This window comes from Borostomias antarcticus (assembly GCF_949987555.1).
Source record: "Borostomias antarcticus genome assembly, chromosome: 17".
Taxonomy (NCBI): domain Eukaryota; kingdom Metazoa; phylum Chordata; class Actinopteri; order Stomiiformes; family Stomiidae; genus Borostomias; species Borostomias antarcticus.
In genome coordinates, this window is record NC_140250.1 from 21,829,754 (window position 1) to 21,852,031 (window position 22,278).

General features: G+C 46.0%; 1 protein-coding gene across 1 annotated transcript; it reads right to left on the minus strand.

The window, feature by feature from the left end:
- Positions 1-3,298: 3,298 nt before the first annotated feature.
- Positions 3,299-21,112, minus strand: bard1 (BRCA1 associated RING domain 1; the record flags this gene model as incomplete). Its single annotated transcript, XM_084452100.1, has 11 exons — positions 3,299-3,637; positions 4,209-4,306; positions 7,738-7,830; positions 10,327-10,459; positions 10,633-10,759; positions 15,998-16,170; positions 17,611-17,691; positions 18,452-19,503; positions 20,298-20,446; positions 20,815-20,871; positions 21,021-21,112. The coding sequence occupies 11 exons, from the start codon at positions 21,110-21,112 to the stop codon at positions 3,299-3,301; spliced, it is 2,394 nt and encodes a 797-aa protein (XP_084308226.1).
- Positions 21,113-22,278: the final 1,166 nt, after the last annotated feature.

Sequence of the window (22,278 nt, forward strand, 5' to 3'; positions counted from 1 at the left end):
TCAGGCCTTTCTCTCCTCAGTCTCGCCTGTGAGGAGCCCGCTCGGCAAGAATCCAGAGATAAGGGAGAGAAATCTGCATACTGTACTCCAAGTCTTGGTGCTTCAAAGCAGCACTCGTACATGCAAACACACACGTACACAGACATCCCACACACACGCATTGACACGCATATACGTACACACACACATTCCTTATCATTCTTGGTGGACTCACTCAGCTTGTGGTAATTCATTTTCAGCTTAAAAATGTTGATCCACACAGCACCCTGAGAAAGCACTTAAGCCAATAAGGCTCTCGCTGCTCGCTGAGGCACAAAGCAGTTCTCTCCCCTCCGTTATAGATTCTATAATAGATTTTCTGTTTTGCAACCCCGTCCTGTATAGCTCTGTCTTAGGATAGGCTAATGCATTGCTTATAGATTCCCCAGGTCCAACTAAACAAACGCAATGGCAACAGACTCCAAAAGCCCACCCACCCAACCTGCTCGGGTGACCCCGCCCCCCAACTCCTCCGCATTTCTGAGATGATAAATACCCTTCATTAATTCACAGGCGAATTCCACTAAGCCAGTACGATTCATCACATGTATTTTTTTTCCTCTACTTCAAGAGAATCCATTCCCGTTAACCTTTTACACCCCATTCCTGGGCCGTGATGGATGAACTGCTTAGCAGCATCTCCAAAGCCCTTGATAATGAGACAGAAACGAACATAGAAGTGAGACCTCCATCACTAAAGAGGTGGGGGAGGATGGTACCCAACAAGCCTCCAAACCCATCCTTGCAGGTATCTCATTCTGGTCTAACTACCAGGCGAGTCTAATGGTCAAGATAATTCACAGGTTTGGACTGAAAGGGAGAAGCTCAATCAAGGGTTTATCATATTTGCTCAGGTCATTTTTGTCATTAATGGTGCAATGATTGAGTGTATAAAAAAGATGAAGATAGAGACCTAATCTATTAAGCCAGAGTACATCAGTCTTACATTCTGTATGAAAACAGACAGCTCTGAACTCCATGTCTGACACGTGTTGATTATCAATCATGGACTTATAACAGCCTTCCTTGTTATTAAAGGTTCACATTTTATTTATATTACTGTACTTCATAAAAACACGAGATGGAGAGATAAGGAAAAGAAAAAGAAGCTAGTGTTTCAGCTGATAAACTCAAAGGCGGAGCAACACTGTGCTCAAGAGCCTGACCACCAACCATGGCAGCATCCATCCAACAGCTGAGACCTCTTCAAGCGCTAGATTTATCCACTGTGCTCTCTTTCGTCTTGCATGGCCAGGAGCAGTCTAGTTGAATGCCCTTAGTAACCCTTGACCTGCAGTGCCCGTTAGTGGCCAACAGGGCACAGTATATGGGACAGGCAGACCGTAGACTCTGATAAATACAATTAAAAAAAAATAAAAAAAATTCTCTGGCAGATCCAATCTTGGTTGCAAACTTTTAACCCAAAATGGAGTCTCTCAGCGATCAGTTGGTGAGCTCAATCCCTGTTCATTTTCCAATTAGAAAAAAGAAGAAAAAGTCTTTTGTGTGTCTGTCCCAGAAAGTCTGCGCTAGCACCCACCCACCCACCCACCCACCCATCAGTGCTTCTCAACTGTTTTGTAGAGGTGTACCATTGCTTTTTCCACAAGACACCGACTTACTGTAGCTGGAAGCTATGAAAGATTGTTCTTTTAAAAAAACAACAATACTGTTACATAAAGTGTGCCTGAAAACCAACTGAGAGTACCATCCACTGCGGAGAGAGATACTGTTATTAAACAATCAATCGTATAACTCGCGGGCACCACGGGTCAGTCCTACTGATGTAAATTAATTCAAGTTATACTTTACAATAAAGAGGAGAGCGTTTGGTTGGAAATACTTAAAAACAAACACTTCTGATATAGCCCACAGGTGCATCTAACCAAACACTAGATTTGTATTTTTAAAAAAAGGACAAAATTCAACAACCCTTGGTGCCCTTCATGGTGTCTGACGTTGTAAATATCTTCAAGCGTATAATGTGTATTCTGAAAATCCGAGGTGGAGATGAAAAAAGAGAAACGTGTATTATTTATGAAGACAAAAACTATTTTGTTAAATAGATTGGAAAAAGAAGTGTTGTTCAGCAAAAGTGTGTGACTTGATTTATTTCTTCCATTGCAGTGCACAGTAGGCCAGGCCCTTCCCTGCTGCCCCCCAGATCAAACCAAGCGAACACACCGATAGACCACACCAAAACCCCTGCTTGGAGACAGGACAGAAGCTTCTAGAATCCTAGAAAGTTCCTAGTGAAACTTTAGTTCATGGAGGCTCATACAAACCCTCAGACCCTAACCAGGGAATAAACCTGACCCCGACAGCCCATACAGACATCCAGAATAACATATTTATACAACCTTCTCTTGGCCAGCACCACCGCCGAGGTGGGGGGCCCATGTCTGGTGGACAGGAGTGAATAAGGGCTCTCCACACAGATTCATTCCACAATCCAATTCATTACCCGTCAGTCTGAGGCTGGGCTTCTGTCCGCACCACTAATTGCCTCCCTCTTTGGACGGGAAAGGGGGAAGCAATTTAATGCAGCATTCAGCAATCAATAGCAATTAGGCGCATCCCTGACTAATCCCATTGAAAACGGCATCTTGGGAGACAGCCAGGAGAGACCCTGAGGGGTGTGGGAGGGGGGTGGAAGGGCAGGAATCTGCAGCGTTCACCACTAAGGAAGGTGTTTTTCTTCTGGTGGAGACATAGGGGAAAAGAGAACTTGTTTGTTTCTTTTTCCAAAGCGAGTGCCAACTTGGTGACTGGACGATTTATTGCTCTGCTTTTAATGTTTCGCTATTCCTCTGTGTCTGGAATCGATCTTTTGAGCCCCGATCTTTGTTTGTTTGTTTTAGAAGCTGCCTGGCTTGCCCAACTAGAATAACCCCTAAATTGCCAATTACAGTACGTTACCCCTTTCTATTACTGGAGAGGATGTGGGGATGGTACTCCTTTACAGGACATACAGTAATATGAAGAAACGAATACATTTACATACATATATATATATATATTCATACATACACACATATAAATATTATATAATATATATTATATATATATATATATATAGCAACAGAATTGGTACAAACATTAGTTTTTGTATTGTGTTTGTGCAGTTGATTTAGAAGGTATTGTAAATGGTTCCTGGCTTGTTTGAAAATCTCTTTCTTTCATTATTTTATTTTTAACACAATCACAAACACGCAAACAGTAGCCAAAACAGAAGAGAAAAAAAGATCCGGCCGGTCGGTCAGCAGGCCTCCGTCACAGGCAGGAGCTGGAAGGCACAGACGCAGCTGACGACCCAGGAGGACGGGGCTGACCACACCTTGCCCAGGCGGAGCCTGTGGGGCCGGTACGAGCTCTGGGGGTCATAGATCACGTACTGGGTGCAGAGAGCCTGGTCTGACCCCGCCGTGGCGTGGTAGGCCGCGGCGCTCAGGGTCTGGGTGACGTCGCTGTCGGGTTTGGGCTGGCGGCTCAGCACCTGGCCCCCTCCCTCCCTGACCATCTGCAGCAGCTCTTGCCTGGGGGGTTTCTTGAAGGAGCCCAGGAAGAAGAAGAAGCAGCCATCGAAGAGCGGGGGCAGCTGGCGGAGAGAGATGAGTAGGAGTTGAAATACATTTTTGAAAAACCAAGCCAAAGTTAAACAGTTCCATTTATTCAGCGTTGTTGAAAATTTGCGCCGTCTGATACACCAAACTGCTGCGCGGCGAGAAACACACGACGATTAGATACATTTTCTCCCCGAGTTTAAAAGATCTTAATCATTTAAGAGTGCCTGTGGATAAAATCAGGTTCTACAAAGAATCAGTACTTTGCGTTGAAGTCTTCCAGACGCTGTCAATGTTTCTCTCAGCCTATAATGAGTCTAAATGCTGAATCGCTGCATCCCTCCAGCCCCAGTCTTTTGCTTCAATGCCAAGAGACGTTTTTTTGTTTACTTATAACGGTTTTTGCCACCAAACGCTTAGCTCTGACTCCAGACACCAGAAGCTCTCTGTTTTGGAATTGTTCAGGTCTCTACTTCCGTCACGGGGAGGAACGGAGTGTGTATAAAAAATAAAAAAAAAGAATAAAAATAAAAAAGTACATTGATAAATTAGCATCCCACTATCCCCAGAGAGAATCATACAGTTTTGTGTGCGCGTGCGTCTTACCAGACTATCTTTGTTGATGCGGCTGCGCTGGGGTCCTTCCCCTGCTTCGTGGTCAGCTTCGGCCGTCCAGCTACCTGCCTGCAGGCACGCCTCCACCCCTAGGACAGGACAGGGGACAGGGGGGGGGGGGGGGGGGGGGGGTGACTGAGGGACTAGAATGGGAACTAGCAGTACAAGGTAAAAACAAGCAAGTTCAAGTGGGTTTTCTGTAAAAACCCAGCAACAGGTCAGATAGGCCAGTGGTCACACTGTAAAAACCCTGCAACAGGTCAGATAGGCCAGCGGTCACACTGTAAAAACCCTGCAACAGGTCAGATAGGCCAGTGGTCGGGTCAAACCGTGGCACTTTTTTTGTGTGAAGAAAAGGCGGCGGAGATGGAGGAGCCTCTTTTGTTGCCATGACAACATACCCAAAAGTGTGAGGCTCCTCGGCCGATCCGAAGGGAGCGATTGTTATGGTAACTTGACGCTCTGTGTGTTGAAGATTAGCATTCGGCCCCGCAGCCAGGAAGTCCTGTATTCATGATGCAACACAGACTTCCAGGTATGGGGAGGCTTGGCTCAAACGTAGGAAGCCTAAAGGCGTGGTGATGTAAGACCTACAACAGCTTGACCTTTCCAGGGGAGTTGAGGCAAGCGCTTTCTAGAAGTACAAAAACCAAAACAAAATCAGGGAGAAAATAAATATTCTGCCAAAGGGAGCACAATGGCAACTCTACAGATAAAAAAAAAAGTGAAGTAGGCTATAGTGTACTACAGAACTACAGCAACACAGAGTCACTGGAATGCTCACTTAGCCTACATTATCGCTTAACACAGAAATACAACAACTTGGCTGAAATACAAGAGCAATATTGTGTATGTCCTAAAAGTACTAAATCAAATCAAATCAAACTTTATTTGCATAGCGCATTTCATACACAGAGGCAACAAGGCAATGCACTTTACAGAGAGCAATGGGGGGTGGGCATAGGTCCCACCCCTACATATTCCAGAGGGAAGCAAAAAAAAAACTGGGGGCGAGAAAGGTGAGCTGTAAAAATTATTCCCTGAACTCTGTCAAAGAGACGATCGAGCAAGCTCCTGGGAAATGTGGCTAAGAACATTTACAAAGCAATAAACATCTGCTTAATACTTCATAGGAGATACCTGACTATCAGTAGAGTATACAAATAGTTACAAAGATGTTGCCTACATGGTAGGCCGTTATGTGTTAGCTATCCCCGTAGTCTCTAATATGATATTTAAGTGAATCATATAACAAAGCACAGTAAGCACTTCGCAGGACAGACTCATAGAGAATGCTGCAGAGGTGGAGAGACAGAAAGCAGAGAGCCAAGAGTAAAAAAGGGGTGTGGTTTGCTGGACAGGGACAGCTGACGACACAGGGGACACGAGGGGACTAAATGAGGAGACTGAGGTACGAGCCTCAGAGGAGTTTAAGAAAATCTAATCAAATCAATCCAAACACACCTGGACAAAGTTGTGTGACGAAAGACTTGACACACCAAACTGCGAGCGTGTGTGAGGTGAGTGTTGCTGGTCACCTCTTCCAGGTAATTGGTGGCCATTAGGACTTCAAAATGGCCCTCAAGTTTAATTAGAATCTGCGAGGCAACCAGGCGTCTCCCAACACCCTTGTAATCTCACAGATTAATTTCAACACCGATTTCCATTTGAATTTCTCATGCAGTTGTGCCTGCGTGATAAAGTGACACAAGATGTTAAAGATTACAATGTGTGCAAATGCCCTGCCACAACAAAGCTAGCGTGATTAGGGCTAAACGGAGGAGGCGGCCGCAGCGCAGATACAACGCGTGCACACGCACGGCCACACACGTGCACCCACATACGCTCACTCACACGCGCACTCGCACGCGCAAACTCACAAACGCACGTCCGCACACACGCGCACACTCACTCACTCTCGCACAGAACACGCACTCCATTGCAATCATGAGGTGTAATTGCGTTTTTCCTGGTTCCCCTTAATTAGAGTTTTCATTTTGGAGAGCCCCCGTCGCCGACCCCGGCAGGGGGAACTGACACTGGGGTTAATCCGGCCCAGCCGACCCCCAGCGCCCCCCGCCCCCTTACGGACGATATGACCGGCTCGTTAACCCTGCGTTCCATTAGCATAATCTAGGTAATCAGATTCATGTAGATGGTAGAGAAAGGAAGGGGGCCTGGCGGTCTGTGTGCTCTGCAGCCCTACGGCGGCAGCTGTGACCCGCGGGGGGGGGAAGGAGGCAGCACCACTGAGGCATGATGGGAGACTGAGTGGATGGGCGGCCAACACAGAGAGAGAGAGAGGGGGGGGGGGGAAGAAAGACAGCAGACAAGCTGTGTCAAGTGTTTCATCTGCCGTGGAGGGGAGAGCAATGTTGGGAAGAAAGACATTTTCTCTCTTCACACACACACACACACACACACACACAACCACACACACACACACACACACACACACACTACACGCCAGTCAAAGACAGACAGCAACACAAGGGAGCCAGACACCTCTTTGACAAGTCACTTTTCTTCTCCTTCCTTTAAGTCAACTGCCTGAGAATATATTGGGCGTTGTTTGTTGCTGGGAATACAAACAAATTGGAAACTGGGAGGCGATGCCAAGTGCCAAACGCCAAAGGTAAATTCTATCATTCTAATCTCCACACAAATCAAACACAAGGGGAGACTTTCTGTTTTCCGAGGCACTTCCTCAGTCTCATCTTCTCCCATCTGCTGTGACCTCGCTGCCACTCAAACAGTCCCAGGTAATTCCAATGCCAGCACACATAGGAACGCTCGTTGCCAAATTTGCTGTATTCCTCTCAGGACTCCAGACTCAAAGTCAAACTCAAAAGGAATTGAAAGCGTTCCTCCTCTGAGATATCAGCTGTCTACGCACAAGCTGACATGAAAGCCAGCCGGGGGAAGGTGAATCTAGGTGGGCGTCTCCACTGAGATTTGGGAGCATGAATGCTGAACTTTGAGCTCAGGTGAGACAGAGAGAACAGCTCCATCACAGCTCTTAAACATGGCTGAGTTAATGACAAGAGAGGAGAACACGTTTATATAGTCATCTGGTACACACTGCCTGGAGAACACTTTTATATAGTCATCTGGTGTACACTGCCTGGAGAACACTTTTATATAGTCATCTGGTACACACTGCCTGGAGAACACTTTTATATAGTCATCTGGTACACACTGGAGAACACTTTTATATAGTCATCTGGTACACACTGCCTGGAGAACACTTACATGGTCATCTGGTACACACTGGAAAACACTTTTATATAGTCATCTGGTACACTATGCCAGTCAGTGTATCCAGATCACATTCATACATTCACTTTATTATTTTTTATTTCAATTTAAACTAACCTTGAGATTGAGATTAAAATCTCCTTTTCAAGAGAGACCTGGCCAAGAAAGCCGCATACAAGTTGCAACGTAGAACAATTAGCGGGCACTAGCATGTGGAGCACGTCTACGTCTCTGATTGGTTGAAAGTTAGATGGCTACTTACAGCTGAACCTGAGGACCCAGCAGCCAGAGAGGACCCCCAGCAGGGCGGTCAGGGTGGTGGGCGTTGGCCCGTCTGGCACCACCACATGGGTCACTGGAGGAGAGAGAGAGAAGAGTTGACCAATCCTGGAAGATCGTTACTACGGGGAGATACTGTAAATGAGTGTGCTGCAAGTTAAACAGTGCTTTCCGCCACGTCAATGTCACTGTGGAGGCATTCTATAGCTATTGAAACTGAATACCATTCATAGAACATAAAATGGTAGACGTATAAAACTTTGTATTAAATATGTTTTGTGTGGGGGGGGGGGGGTATTGGGGGACAAATTAAAAGGACTGGCTAATGTCTTTATTCTGAGTGACTTTTATACAAGTCCAAAACAGCCCCGCTCACAAAGACTTTGACATGGAGATAGGATTATAATCAAAAATTAAATACAGGCTTATTGGCCTCCTTAGTCAACAGGGCTCTCTTGCTGACAGCTGCAAAATGACCTTAATTATATCCTCAGGCTCCACTGAGGTTTGCTTGCTGCCCAGACTAGCGTGCTGCACAGCGTAGTAGTAGTTTAAATATGAACTATTCTCACCAACCGTTTTACTAAACACCTTCTGTTTAAAATACTTTGAGATCAGCCAAAAACCCTTCCATTTCCCAATTGTTCCCACTAACAGATGCACACGGCAATATGAGTAATCCTCTGGGTTTTGCTTTTCCAACTGCCACTTCCAGACAGCTGAAGCACGACACGAGCAGCACCGAGTTTAAATTATTACACTTATTTGCAATGCTCCACACTTGTGATAGGGACATATATATGGGATGTAATGGTATACTGTTAAGGTGTGGCACAACACAGAGCAGTGGTGTCAGATTTCACTCATGAGAGAGGCGTAGAGAGGTGAGTGAGTCAGTGGGGACAAATTAACATGGCCGCCATTCAACATCAATGCAAACACACACAAAAAAAAAGGAGTGAGGTCTCATTGCTTAATCATTGCATCATCCCTTTGACATTCTACTTAATATGCATACCCCATAAGGCTCAATGGGCACAATTGAACATGGCTGCCACTCAACGTCAACGTTGTGTGAACAGGAAGTGAGGTCTAATTGCTGAACGCATCATCCCTTTGACATTTTACTTAATATGCATGCTCCCTTAGAGTCAGCGGGCACAACTTAACATGGATGCCACTGAACGTCAACGCGACGCTGCGTAAACAGGAAGTTCTCATTACTTAACGCATGATCCCTTTGACAATAACTACCTGCTGACTCAATCAAATATGTATTCATGTCCAGATAAGCCGAACCTCGCCACCTACAGGGAAGTGCATAGGACAGGCAATTACATTTCTCCACAACTACCAAAAGAACAGCTCTATGTACACCCATCAGCCTTTAGCCAGGCTGGACCTGGTTTATAGACGACTGAGTCAATTTCTCAAACCGTGAGAAATTATGTTCTAGTGTCCTGCAGGGCAACATCGAATAGTTTATTTTGCCTTGAAGATGGAAAATACACGATCTTCTAATCTAGTGCGGTTTAATAATGAATGTTAAATTACTGTGATGTTGTAATGTTTCATTTTCCCCCTGGTCATGACGGGAGCTGTGCGCTGCGTTGCCCAACATGCACGTAATACCGTGTAGGGCCGCCCCCTCGACGTCAACGAGTCCAATCATCAGTCAGAGTCCCTTAAGTCGACTGAGATTCTTGAGATTCTCCCTTAAGTCGACAGAGCAGTGTTTTTCTTTTTTTTTGCTCCACTATAAAGATGCGCTGGTGGGCTAAGACAACTCACCTGCCTTGTGATTTATAGGACAGGCAAATCATTCGTTTTAGACCTAGGCTATGACTGTGGCTATTTTGTGAAGTAAAAGGAGACTTAAGACTGATATAGCGGAGGGAAGAACAGGCAAATCTGATTTGACACACGAAATTGGGTACAGTTGAGTTGGGGACAGCCCCAGTACTGTGGGAACAGTATTACAAACCTGACGCGTCAGATAGCAACGGTACTACAGGGAAAGACTGATGATCAGGGGTGAAAATTAACTTTTTGGCTCACGGTGAGTCACCTGCCAAGGGGACTGTAGATGAAAAAATCTACCAGCCATGTATATATTTTTTTCAGATAGCCTTCTGAAATCTAGTTGCCAATTGGAAGTTTTTTCTGCATTTGGCCGGTGGCAGGTGTTAATTTTCAGCCCTGCTTATGATGTTTGTTAAAATGCTAAATAGACACACACACACACGCTACATTTCAGTTCAATTAAGCAATATTTTTCTTCAAAGCAAAATACGTGTTTGTTTTTTCGAGGGGACATAGTATGTTTAGTTAAAAGGGAAAAAAAATAATACTGTGAAACACCGTATACCGTGGTATTTTGGTAGAATAAGATACTGTACCGGTATCGTACTATGAAATTACTACTCATCACCTACGTGAGATGAGATCGAGCCGCCTGTTAGAAACACTACTAAGAAACAACATTTCAGCATTTTAAACCGAACCTGTAGATGGGGTTGGGTGAGGAGACAGCTTTCAGACTCATTCTTCTCTAACGTGGACTGACCGGTACCTGAGCTGGAGAAGGAGTCGGCCCGCTTCCCTCCCACAACCCGGCTTAGTCTGGTCAGCTGATTCTGCTGAGGCCTGGACAGCTTACTGGCCAGAATCACCATCCGCTTGTCTGACGGCGTGAGAAGGGACATCTAGAGTGGATGAAGAACCAGATGAGCGCACACGCACACGGTGATTATTTAGTTGCTTTACAGACTAGAAATCCGACCGTTTTCTGTCATAGTACGATAGTAAAAATTGTGGGAAGTGTTCGCGTTCATCTGTGTGTGAGAGAGTGTCTGTCTCCTGAGTCGTGTGATCCTACCTTGCTGAGGCTCGGTGGGGGACTGAGAGGGGTGACAGCAGGGTGGGGTCCTTCAGAGACTGCCTGGAAGACTGCCTGCATCTCTGGGCTCCCTGCGCAGTCCGCAGGCTGCAGACCATGCATATTCCTGTCAGGGAGAGAGAGACACACACACACACTCTCTCAGATCTGAATCACGCAGATGGGGGGGGGGGGGTCCCCGCGGTGCCGTAGGTGCCAGAAGAACCAGGGTAAGTCCTACCTCAGTCCTCCACTGTGAGCTCAGATAACATGTCTGGGGTTTGGGTCTTGGGTTTTTGAGTCTTGGACTTGGTGAGAATGGGTAAGAGCTAGGGATGTTAATAGTTAATCGACTATCGATTAATTGCCAATAATAATTTACTCGAGAAAGATTTGGTTACTTGATTAATTGCTTGTTAATGGAACGAAACTATTTTGGGGGGGATGAACATTATCAACCGGAGTGGTGAGAAATGTAATCATGATTTAAGGTCTGACTACACATGAGGGTGCCACGCCACGTAGTGAAGGCTAATTGGGATGCTGGGAAATTTCAACGACAGTGGAAGAAGACACAAAAATGAAGTGAGCAAAGCGCAGTCCAGCGTGGGACCTTCTTATCAATTAATCGACTATCGTTTGTTGAGGTTAACAGTTATCGATTAATGAAATTCCTTGAAATTTGCAACCCTAGTAAGAGCTTTAACCGGTCATAAGCTAGGCCAGAAGGTTGGAGAATGGTGACAATGCAATACCCTCACTGGGCTCAATATACTATAGACTGCACAGAGACTAGTGCACGCACTGTTAACACTAATACATCCATGGTTAACACATATGCACTGTTCACCACCATCATAAAGACATGCAACGTATGAATGTGAATGAATGTTGGTGGTGGTCGGAGGGGCCGTAGGCGCTGATTGGCAGCCACGCTTCTGTCAGTCTGCCCCAGGGCAGCTGTGGCTACAGATGTATCTTACCACCACCGGTATGACTGTGTCTGAATGAATACTGGACTCTGTAAAGCGCTCTGGGTATCATGAAGGGCGCTATATAAATCCAACTTGATTGATTGAAACTGTTAACACACATGCACTGTTAACACACATGCACTGTTAATACACATGCACTGTTAATACACATGCACTGTTACACACATGCAATGTTGTTGTCAGACAGCACCTTCTTGTAGGAGGTAAAGAAGCAGTGGAAGAGAGGAAAGGAGAGGGAGAGAGGGAGGAGAGGGAGAGAATGAGGTGGGGGGAGAGGGAGAGAGAGGGAGGAGAGAGGGAAAGGGGGAGGAGAGAGGAAGGAGGGGGAGAGAGGAGACGGAGGAGATAGAGAGAGGAAGGAAAGGGAGGAGAGGGAGAGAATGAGGTGGGGGGAGAGGGAGAGAGAGGGAGGAGAGAGGGAAAGGGGGAGGACAGAGGGAGGAGAGGGAGGAGAGGGAGAGAATAGTAGAGGGTGAGAGGGAGGAGAAGGAGAGAGAGGGAGGAGCAGGAGAGGGAGGAGATAAAGAAAGAGAATCCCAGCAGGTTGGGTCTGAAAGATTAGGCGTCAGCAAAGATAACACCTGGGGTCCAATTAATAGGTCCACTGGTCCATCAAATATTTCATTTGGATTCATATCCCCCCCACCCCAACACACGCACGCACATGCATATGCATACACACCCACACGCACCCACACACACACACACACACACACACACGAGCGCACACGCACACCTTGAATAGAAATGCATGGTTTTGGCTACTGCAGCAGCACACCGATGGAATATCTACATAATAGTAAAAAGCGTGAAAAATGAAAAATTGTGCAGGAGAGGTGGAGTTTGAGACAAAACTCAAATGAGCTTGTGTGTGTGTGTGTGTGTGAGTGGTGTGGGTAACCTTCCATTCCGATAAGGAAAAATTAATTATTTTATCAACTGTGAGAAGAATACAGAGAACAGTACTGTAGTTGGCTGAACACAAAATATTTCAGTATTTTCAGTTCAGTCAATTCAGGAAAGTTCAAGCAAATATTGAAAAACTCTTGATACATAAAGCTTTTACTAATTAATCTATTGCAGAATAATTTGAAACACTAGATTTTATTTCAGTTTAACTTCTAAATGAATGGAAATCTAACTGAACTGATTCAAATGCTTTCTAGGTCAGCTTTTCCAGACCGTATGCTTGTGTCTAGAAAAGGATAAATACTACTCCTTTGTCAAGATCCATATCCATTTCAGTATTCATGTGAAAATATCCAATGAAGAGGTTGTATTGATCTGATCTGGATGTAAAGTGTGTCGCAACCCAAGGCCGGACAGTGTGAAGAGTTAAGACCAATTTATGGTCAGTAGGACAAGTGTCGTACTAAAAAACTCACATCAATCAGACATTTTCTGCATTCATGGTTTTCAAGATCCGATTTATTGGCCATGTATATCAGAGCTTCCCCTATCACTGCCTAGGGACGCCCCTTCTGAAAAATGTCCAAATACTACAATTCCACATCCCAAGCTTATATTTTAAGCTAAGCTAATTAATGAAGAATAAAACCTTTTTAAATGTGTTAATAGAAGGTGGATTAGTATAGATAGCCCACACGGAGTGCGGTTAGACACTCAACCTAGCCCACACTTCGCCGCGTCTCTATGGTAGCTATGGACAATTGTTTACAATTTCTGCAGTAGACTTTTCAGAAGCTTTCATACAACCAACCAATCAGACTATGCAACAACCTACGACCTTATTAAATTCCAGAGGTCTTGCGACACCCCAATCAGACAAACGAAAAAGTGTCCAGTTGACGTCATTTTTGTATAGGACTGTAACCTACATATCTGACTGAGCATAAACTGACCTTTAGAGGCAGCTAGCAACTCCTCAAAGACCTCCTGCTGAACATGGCAACAGTAATATCAACTTTCCCCACGTAGCTCAGCACTGTGTGCCAATCAATCCATTAGAGATGGTCCTGGCAGATCCATAGCTCTCTGCCTGCCACCACTCAGTCTTCAGGGATATGATTTGTGTGTGTGTGTGTGTGTGTGTGTGTGTGTGTGTGTGTGCGTTTGAGCTAGAGAGCATGTGTGTGTGTGTGTGTGTGTGCGTGTGTTTGAGCTAGAGCGTGTGTGTGTGTGTGTTTGAGCTAGAGAGCATGTGTGTGTGTGTGTGTGTGCGTTTGAGCTAGAGAGCATATGTGTGTTTGTGTGTGTGTGTGCGTACGTTTGAGCTAGAGAGCATATGTGTGTGTGTGTGTGTGCACGCGTGCGTGTGTGTTTGAGCTAGAGAGCATGTGTGTGTGTGTGTGTGTGTGTGTGTGTGTGTGTGTGTGTGCGTGCGTTTGAGTCTATGCAGCTGTTTGTGCTGCTGCCTGTATGGAAAGGAGACGGGGAGATTCATTTATTCTAGGCGACAGGGAAGGATTGCATTTGTCTTCTGGCATCATGAGAGATTATGCCAGTTTCTGTCTTTTTTGCCTTGCAGATGGGATATACCTGAGTACATCTGCCAGGGCTAACAGCAGTCAGCAGGCCGGAGGATCCACCTACTAGAGCCAATCAACATGATGACAGAGTGGCAGAAAACAACGTTTAGTGGAAGCGGGGGATAGATGGAAAAAAAGATACGAAATCAGAGGCAATTGTCCCTTCCATTTGCCCTAAACGGCTGCTCGTCGATCAACCCCAGTAAGGGGGAGCCAAATCCCTCCTCGACAATATCCCATCACAAGATCTCTTCACCAATCAAATCAAGTGTCCCTTGCTGAGCCTGGGCTTAAAAAGCACTTACGCAAGAAAGTCAAGTGAAAATACAAAACGTACAACACGAATACAAAATCTGTACAGGAATTGTAAGAGCTGAAGATATCCACGGTAAAGATGCCACAGTGTGGATTTGTTCCCACCCACTAATAAACCCATTACAACATCAGTATTACCGTTAACACCGTCTACGATAAGAGAGTGCTTAGTTTGATCTTTAACGTTAGACTTTTCCCTTACTTTGAACATTTGCAGGCAAGCGTGGAGGCATACAAAGCCCAATTCAGGATACTTTAGACGGCACCTGTGCAAATCGGTGTTGTTATGAACGGAACGCTGCTAGGCTGCTAAAATAAGATAGCCAGCTAGTTTATGGCAACAGACAATCCTCGGTGGCTAGGTTAGGAATAAGACGGATGACGGCTTGCATAGGCACCCAAGCTGACTACATCTAGCCTACTAGTGGACATATAGGCTTACGTACATGCTAGTCAGTCATTTGGAGGTAGGCTAAAACATTTTAAAAGTGACATTATACAGTACATACATTCTTTAAAAGAACAATCGATAAAGCCCTTCTAGTTTAACAAACCACCACCCTCTCCTTGCGATGTAAACGGAGTAGGCCGACGCTGCTGCCCACTCTCCACTCGTAGCAACTGCTGTGCTGCCTGCAACTTCTGCCGTGTAAACACACGGAGGTGTAGACACAGACACTTGTTTAATAGTAAAGTGATTATTCAGACCGAAGTATTGATAGCACGCTTAGACATCGAGGACAGCTTTTTGGCCAAAAAGAAGGGGGCCGTCTTTATAGACCTGACGGCTGCCTACGACACCGTATGGCACCGTGGCTTCACCTGCAAGCTGCTCCGCCTGCTGCCGGACAGGCACATGGTCAGCATGATCATGGAGCTTGTCCGAAACCGCAGCTTCACCCTCACCACCGGTAGCGGACAGCGAAGCAGGTTGTGACGCCTTAAGAACGGCGTCCCCCAGGGATCTGTCCTGGGCCCCCTCCTCCTCTATAACATCTACACCTACGACCTGCCGAACACAGTCTCCAGGAAGTATGTCTACGCAGACGACCTCGCGCTGGTGTACTCCGCCGGAGACTGGCAGGCCGTGGAGGAGACCTTGTGCCAGGACATGCAGACAAAGTTTTCTTTGAATGCTAGCCAATTCAGTTTGATTCCGCTAGCATTAGCATGCCGTGAATGCCCGAGTGAGGGACAGCATGGAATCAGCTGAAAATGTTCACCACCAATCAACAACATTAAGTCGTAAATGAGGCTCCATGTCCAAAATTCTGAACCATCCCTTTAATTACTTCTTTTTTTTTTTTACTCTACTATTAAGCACACTTAGGAGCAAGCAATTATATTTCACTGCATATTATACTTGTACGATGTGCATGTGAATAAAACTGGCTGGTCTTATCCCTCAACCACACATCAAATAACTGATCCTGTCCCTCTACTACAGCTATTTATGTGGATCTAAGAGACCAGAGATAAGTGAAAGCAATATGGAAACGACTGTGTGTGTGTGTGTGTGTGTGTGTGTGTGTGTTGAGGTACTTGTGTGTGTGTGGAGGTACTGACAGCACGCTCTGGGAGGCCCCGTGTTCCAGCAGCAGCCTGGCGACGCCCACGTGTCCGTTCCTCGCGGCGTCGTGCAGCGGCGAGTCGTTCTCGTAGCCGGGCGTGTTCAGCAGAGCCCCGCCCCTCACCAGCGTCTCCGCGACGCCCAGGTAACCGTGGTTACACGCCTCATGCTGCAACACAGAGCGCGGTGTGGTGATTTTTTTTAATATATTACACAAGTACCATCAATTAGCCTACATTAAAAAGTGATTTAGAATCAGGTTTAATCTGTTTACTCAATTCAATGGGATGATGCAACAATGGAGAGTAATTAATTGAGGCATTTTATATTGTGTGTAGTTTAAGCTAGTTTCAACTAGTATCAATGTCAATGTCATTTTATTTCTATAGCACCAGTCATACTAATCAATGTAGCACATAGTGCTTTACATAAAGAGATGGATAAAAAACATGAATCTCTATCTGTAGATATTAAACAGAGAGAAGTCATACTGGTCTGTAACTTTATTTCGATGAGTGGCCTGACAACTGACAAGAGCAACACAGGCTGCAGGCTGAATGATGAAGCTGCATAAATTCAGGTAGGTCTCTCTGGACAGCTGAACACTCAGCTAAGGTGAAACCTTACCTCATGCCCTGCTTAAACATGCACAATAGTGCATCAACATTCACATATCCTTTACACATGACCAATCAGGTAGAGTGGCCTACAAAACAGGACATTACCCCAGAGAATGGTGGCCTCATAAAACCATCCTGATTTTGCAAGCTTACATTCGGGGTAACGGAAGAGAAAGTAAGTGAGATGAGGATGGTTTTACGAGGCGTCCAGTGTGTAGGAGTCAAGAGCAATGTCAATATCTATCAGCTCAATGCCTTCACAGCAGACCTGGGTCAAAATACTATTTGAAAAAATAGGGCCGACATTCAAGGCAGACTCAATTAAACACTTAATTAGGTACACTTTCCATTTCAAATCATTTAATTTTGACCCGTGTCACAGCACTGAACCATCTTGAGTTTCATTCCCATTACTCAGTGTTGACACAATTCATGTGGTGGTAACTATTTCCAACAATCTCTGTATAACCAACAATATAGCCTAGGTCTATTAGGTTCACTTCATTGTGTGAACATGATAGTGTTTTCCCTAGAATTAATCAAAGGGAGGGACACATTAAGGGGGGGGGGGGGGGGGGGTATTGAGTTGAGCCCTTCCCCTGCTTGCCCGCGAGCAGGAGCGCGCCGACTCAGCGCCGTCCAAGTAGCACCACTCCTGGGTCCAATTTGCAAATCAGCCTGACCCCTGTCTGCACGTCTGACCCAGTAGCTGCCTAGTGCTGTGATTGGTTGATGTGTAGCCAAGTCTACTCTAGCCCCCCCCCCCCCCGGGAGGATCCATTCCAGCATCATCCCCAGGAAATGTATCTTGTTTAGCTATTATATATGAACCAGAAATATTTTTATTTCATCATCTCTCACCCCCAGTCAGAAAATGTCCACTAGCTATGATGCTAATTTTTTGCTATGCTGAATTTAAAAGTCTGCTATTTTTGGCATGAAGAGAAAAAGGGGCCTGGCGGGGGTTCTCGAACCCTGGACTGACTCACCAGGGGGGTCCAGCCAGCGTTGTCCTTCAGGTTGGGGTCAGCCCCCTGTTCCAGCAGCTCCCTCACAGCCTCCACTTCTCCCTGTGGGTGGGAGAGTCAGTCAACAGGCTACAGGTCAGTACTAGACATGTGTGAACACATCCAGGGACTGATCCCAGCTGATCCCAGACAAGCCTTATCAATCACTTTCAGCAGAAGGATATTGATTACCTTGTATAGGCTGCAGGCTGGGATAACAACCTTGTTTACAGAGATTACGGTAAACCGCTCATTCCCACAGGGCTGGGAAAGGCTGTCTAATCATCTAAATAGTAATATGAGAGAAGCACACAGCCAGGGCAGACGCACAAGCCAAGTTACATCCTCCCGCCTGTGTACCTGAGTGTGATACCGACATGCCTGTTAACTGCTGATCCGATAACTCTAAAGATGCACAATGGTAAAATGGTAAATGGACTGCACTTATATAGCGCTTTTCCACCTTAGCGGCACTCAAAGCGCTTTACAATGGCCTCTCATTCACCCATACACACACACATTCACACACCAATGGCGGTATCTGCCATGCAAGGTGCTAACCTGCTCATTGGGAGCAATTTGAGGTTAGGTGTCTTGCTCAAGGACACTTCGACATGTGGACAGTCGGAGCTGGGATTCGAACCACTGACCCTTCGATCACTGAACGACCCGCTCTACCAACTGAGCTACAGCCGCCCCAATGGGCTACCTCCTACACATGGGAGGGACGTTGAACACACTTGTTCAATGTCACCGTGATGCCCATGGAGATCAACTCCTTGCAATTACTTTCTCCCACCCCCATAAGACCGAGCTCCCAGACCTTAATAGCAGCCAGATGCAGAGGCGTTTCTCCCTTGCGGTTCCTCTTCATGACGGAGGGGCTGCTCTGGGACGACCGACCCCCAGACCGCCCAGGGGTGCTCGGGGACCTCTTCACGGTGGCTGGGGAACAGGGGCTGTGGCTCTGCTCTTCTTCAGGTCGCCTGGCGGTCATCTCCAGCATGGAGGTGGACGGGGAGAGGAGGGGGGGTCCCACCGGGCGTCTACCCTGGCCGGGAGATGCCCTGGGCCTCTTTGGGGTGCTCTGTGAGGCCCCGCTACCCTCCCCCACTCTGGCTCTTGTAGGGGCGATCTTTGGAGCGGAGGGCTGGTCCTGTCCTGCAGAGCTCTCCCTTGATTCAGAACTCTCGGTGGTCATGTGACACAGCGCAGATGGGCTGGTTTGAGGGCTCTGACTAGGCTGGTCTTGGTCAATGCAGACGAGGACGCCCTCTTCAGGCTGGTCCCCCTTCAGGATGCTTCGACTGGGTATGTGAGCAACGACGGTTCCCTGGGGGTTCTCCTGCTGGGGGTTCTCCTGCTGGGGGTTCTCCTGCTGGGGCTCCTCAATGGCAGGGCTAAGGAAGGAGACCCGCTTGTTAGGCATCTGGCCTCCCTCTCCAGCACTGGACTGCTCCCCATCCCCTTGGGCCTCGACCTCACTCCCAAACCCCCACTGCTGGTTGACAGCCTCCAGCCTCTGTTTCTTAAAGGCCAGCTTGGTCTGCTTGCGGGTTACGTGCCTCTTCCGACACCCTGTAGGTTTCCTGACACCATTTTGTGGTTTCTTCTTCTTTCGGTCATTGTTTTTACCTCTTTGAGGGGAGGAGGTGGTATCAGAGTCCTGAGAGGATGTGAAGTTGAAGACAGACAGGTCTTTGGACTCTGTAGGGGTCGTCTCAGGCAGCGCTGGGGTCGTGTTCTCAGTCTTGCTGTCTGGAAGCGGCTGGCAGCGCACCTTACGACTGCGAGGACTGAACCAGATCTTAAAGTTCTTCTTGTGCTTCAATACCGAGCTCTCGGACTGCGTTTGTGGCTCAAGAGCAGTGGGTTCTGCAATGAGAACAGGAAAAAGAACCTATGATTATCATTCATCACCCGAGCTACCAAGTCCAAATAAACACTTTTGAATGTAAAGACACGATCAAATACAGGGGCATTAATGTGACGGCTCCTTCTGTGTATTGCGTTTTCAGCATTCAAAATGGCCTTAAATGTTGCGAAACCCTGTATGTTCTGCTGCCTAATCTGTAATTCACTGACCCCCCTTGGGGCTCATAACTACTAGCCCGGGAGCTTGTATGAGCATGGTTTACTGCCACATCACCCCCTCTGTCGAGAGCGGAACACCCGATGGATAATTGCAGTGCATAATTACTGTCATTACCAGCGAGGTGAACGGGTGATAGGAGAAAGAAAAAACATACTGAAAGGAGATGTTAATATCATTCAGGGCTTAACCTGGAGCAGAAACCTACCCAGCAAACACGCAACGTCAGGGAGACATTCAGATCATGTCTTAATAACGTCCGTCGGTCCAGAACCCCATTTGTACGTCTGCTGGACCCCTCAATATTCACACGTCTGGCTTGGACCCCTCTAAGACGTCTGTGGACGTGCAAAACGGGTCCAATATCTGAACGTTAAAAAAAAGCCTTCATTCTGGCTCCTAATTGGATGTCTTTGGACGTCCGAAAAAAGACAGAAAAAGACGTTTAAAGGACGTATTTTAGACGTGTCTTTGCTCAGTGGGTAGCAACCTATGGAGGGCTGGTTTAGCTAGTAGCTAGATACTTTACTATTCGGTTGAGCATGCTCTGTAGAGAGGCTGCTGGCCGGCTCTTTACCAGAACTCTCGACGGGGTTAAGCAGGGAGTCCAAGCCGCGGAAGAGGTCAGTGATGTTGCTGATCTGCCTGTTAATCTGGATGTCTTTCACCCAGGCTGGGCTGTGACAAACCACACAGCCATCTCCAGCGTGAGGACCAGCACAGGACCTAGAACGGGATGCATCGTTAGATAATGTTAGATAAAGCCTTGACAGGTGTAATTAGAGCACACATGTAAAGTTAGCCAACTTTAATAGCTCTGTGTACTCATGCTAGATGTAGGCTACCTGTAACTGGTTGATCCAACATGAGTTGTGCACCTTGTGATTAAGCTACGGTGGCTGAAGTAAACATCAATCAATCAATCAATCAATCAATCAATCAATCAATCAATCAATCAATCAAAAGCTTTATTTGTATAGCGCATTTCATACCCCAGAGGCAACACAATGCGCTTTACAGAGAACATGGGGCTGGTTACAGTAGCTAACTGTTAACTGCAACAGTTAGAGAGCTATAAAGTAACATATTCTTACCTGCAAAGCATGTGTTCACAAACTCCGAGGCACACTGGTTCGCTCATGAGTTTGGAACTGTAAAGCGCCGTGACAAACGTTAGATAGCAAGTCTGAATAGTTGCGCATGGATCCATCACACTTGTAACTTGGGCTGTCGTTAACGTTAAACTATTAGTTAAACTAATACTAAAGTTAGCGCTAGCTAGCTGGACATAGCTACTTACCATTTTGAACAGAGCAAAAGTTTACGAAAATGTGCGACTGCCTCCCTAGTTTTCGCCCATCCTACAGGTTTAGTGAACGCGTTTGGATCCATATCCATTACACTAAGTGTCACTTTAAACGATCGATCAGTCTCCTTTGAATCAAACAGTTCAGATCATGAAAACAAGAGAGGATGTGTCACCCTACTAGTAGCTCTTACTGCCCAGAAGCCACATTCAGTTTTTCCCGCGAATGTTGTTTGGCTTGACAATGGCAAAGGGGCGTGGTATGATGGCAAAGGGGCGTGGTATGATTTGGCGCGCTTGTTTTATAACAGAAGTGTGTGCAGCTCAGCGTCAACACAAGGGTCTTATATCCTAATATCAGACGGAATGTGAACTCATTTCGGTGGAGTGGGCGGATTTGAATGTCTGGTTTGTATTAAAGTTAAAAAAAAATCTAAAAGGTGTTAACTAGGCTACACACTCTTACTTCTTAAAATGTTCTATCTACACAATTGCCATTCACCTGAACCCTGCATGACTCCTACTTTTCATATCATGTGTTATATATCTGCGGTGGTGAATGAATTTACTAAACCAAGACGCATCATGGTACAGTAGTACAATAATGACAATATTCATACAATACACAGCAACGGCTGCTCGTGCATTTGAAAATAGCTTTATTAAATGTAAAAATAAGAGCTCAGTACATTCAGGTCCATGTGGAACTGTGGGTTCAGCAAAAGAGGGAAGGTCCATAACTATATTTAGTACATTCTAGCAGTAAGCAGGCATATGCCTTTAGAACAAGTGGCAATGAGAGGGGGTAAGGTGCAGATTTCTCGCCCAAAACATTTGTGTGTTTTCTGTTTGTTATAGCCTACCACAGTGTATGGACAAACTGTGTAGTGTCTACTGAATGGGCATCTTTACATGAGGTAAGGATTGTGCAGATTTTTACAGGCTTCATATGAAAGCATCTTACCCTCTAATTAATTACTGACCACCCTAAGATATAGATTTAGGAAAAAAGACATAAAGCAACACAATATCATGTATCTGAGAAACCAGTGATTGTTCGGATACAGTAAACAAATTATTGCACTTCAGTTCAGTTAGATGATGATCTTAATATGACTTTTGCATTTGACTTAACTATTTAGAACATCAAATGATTGTCAGGAAAAGCAGCATGCTGAACATTGTTTTCACTTATGATTTTATACTGTAAAAAAGTGACCACCAGAACCTTCATAATAGGAGTTACTGTAAA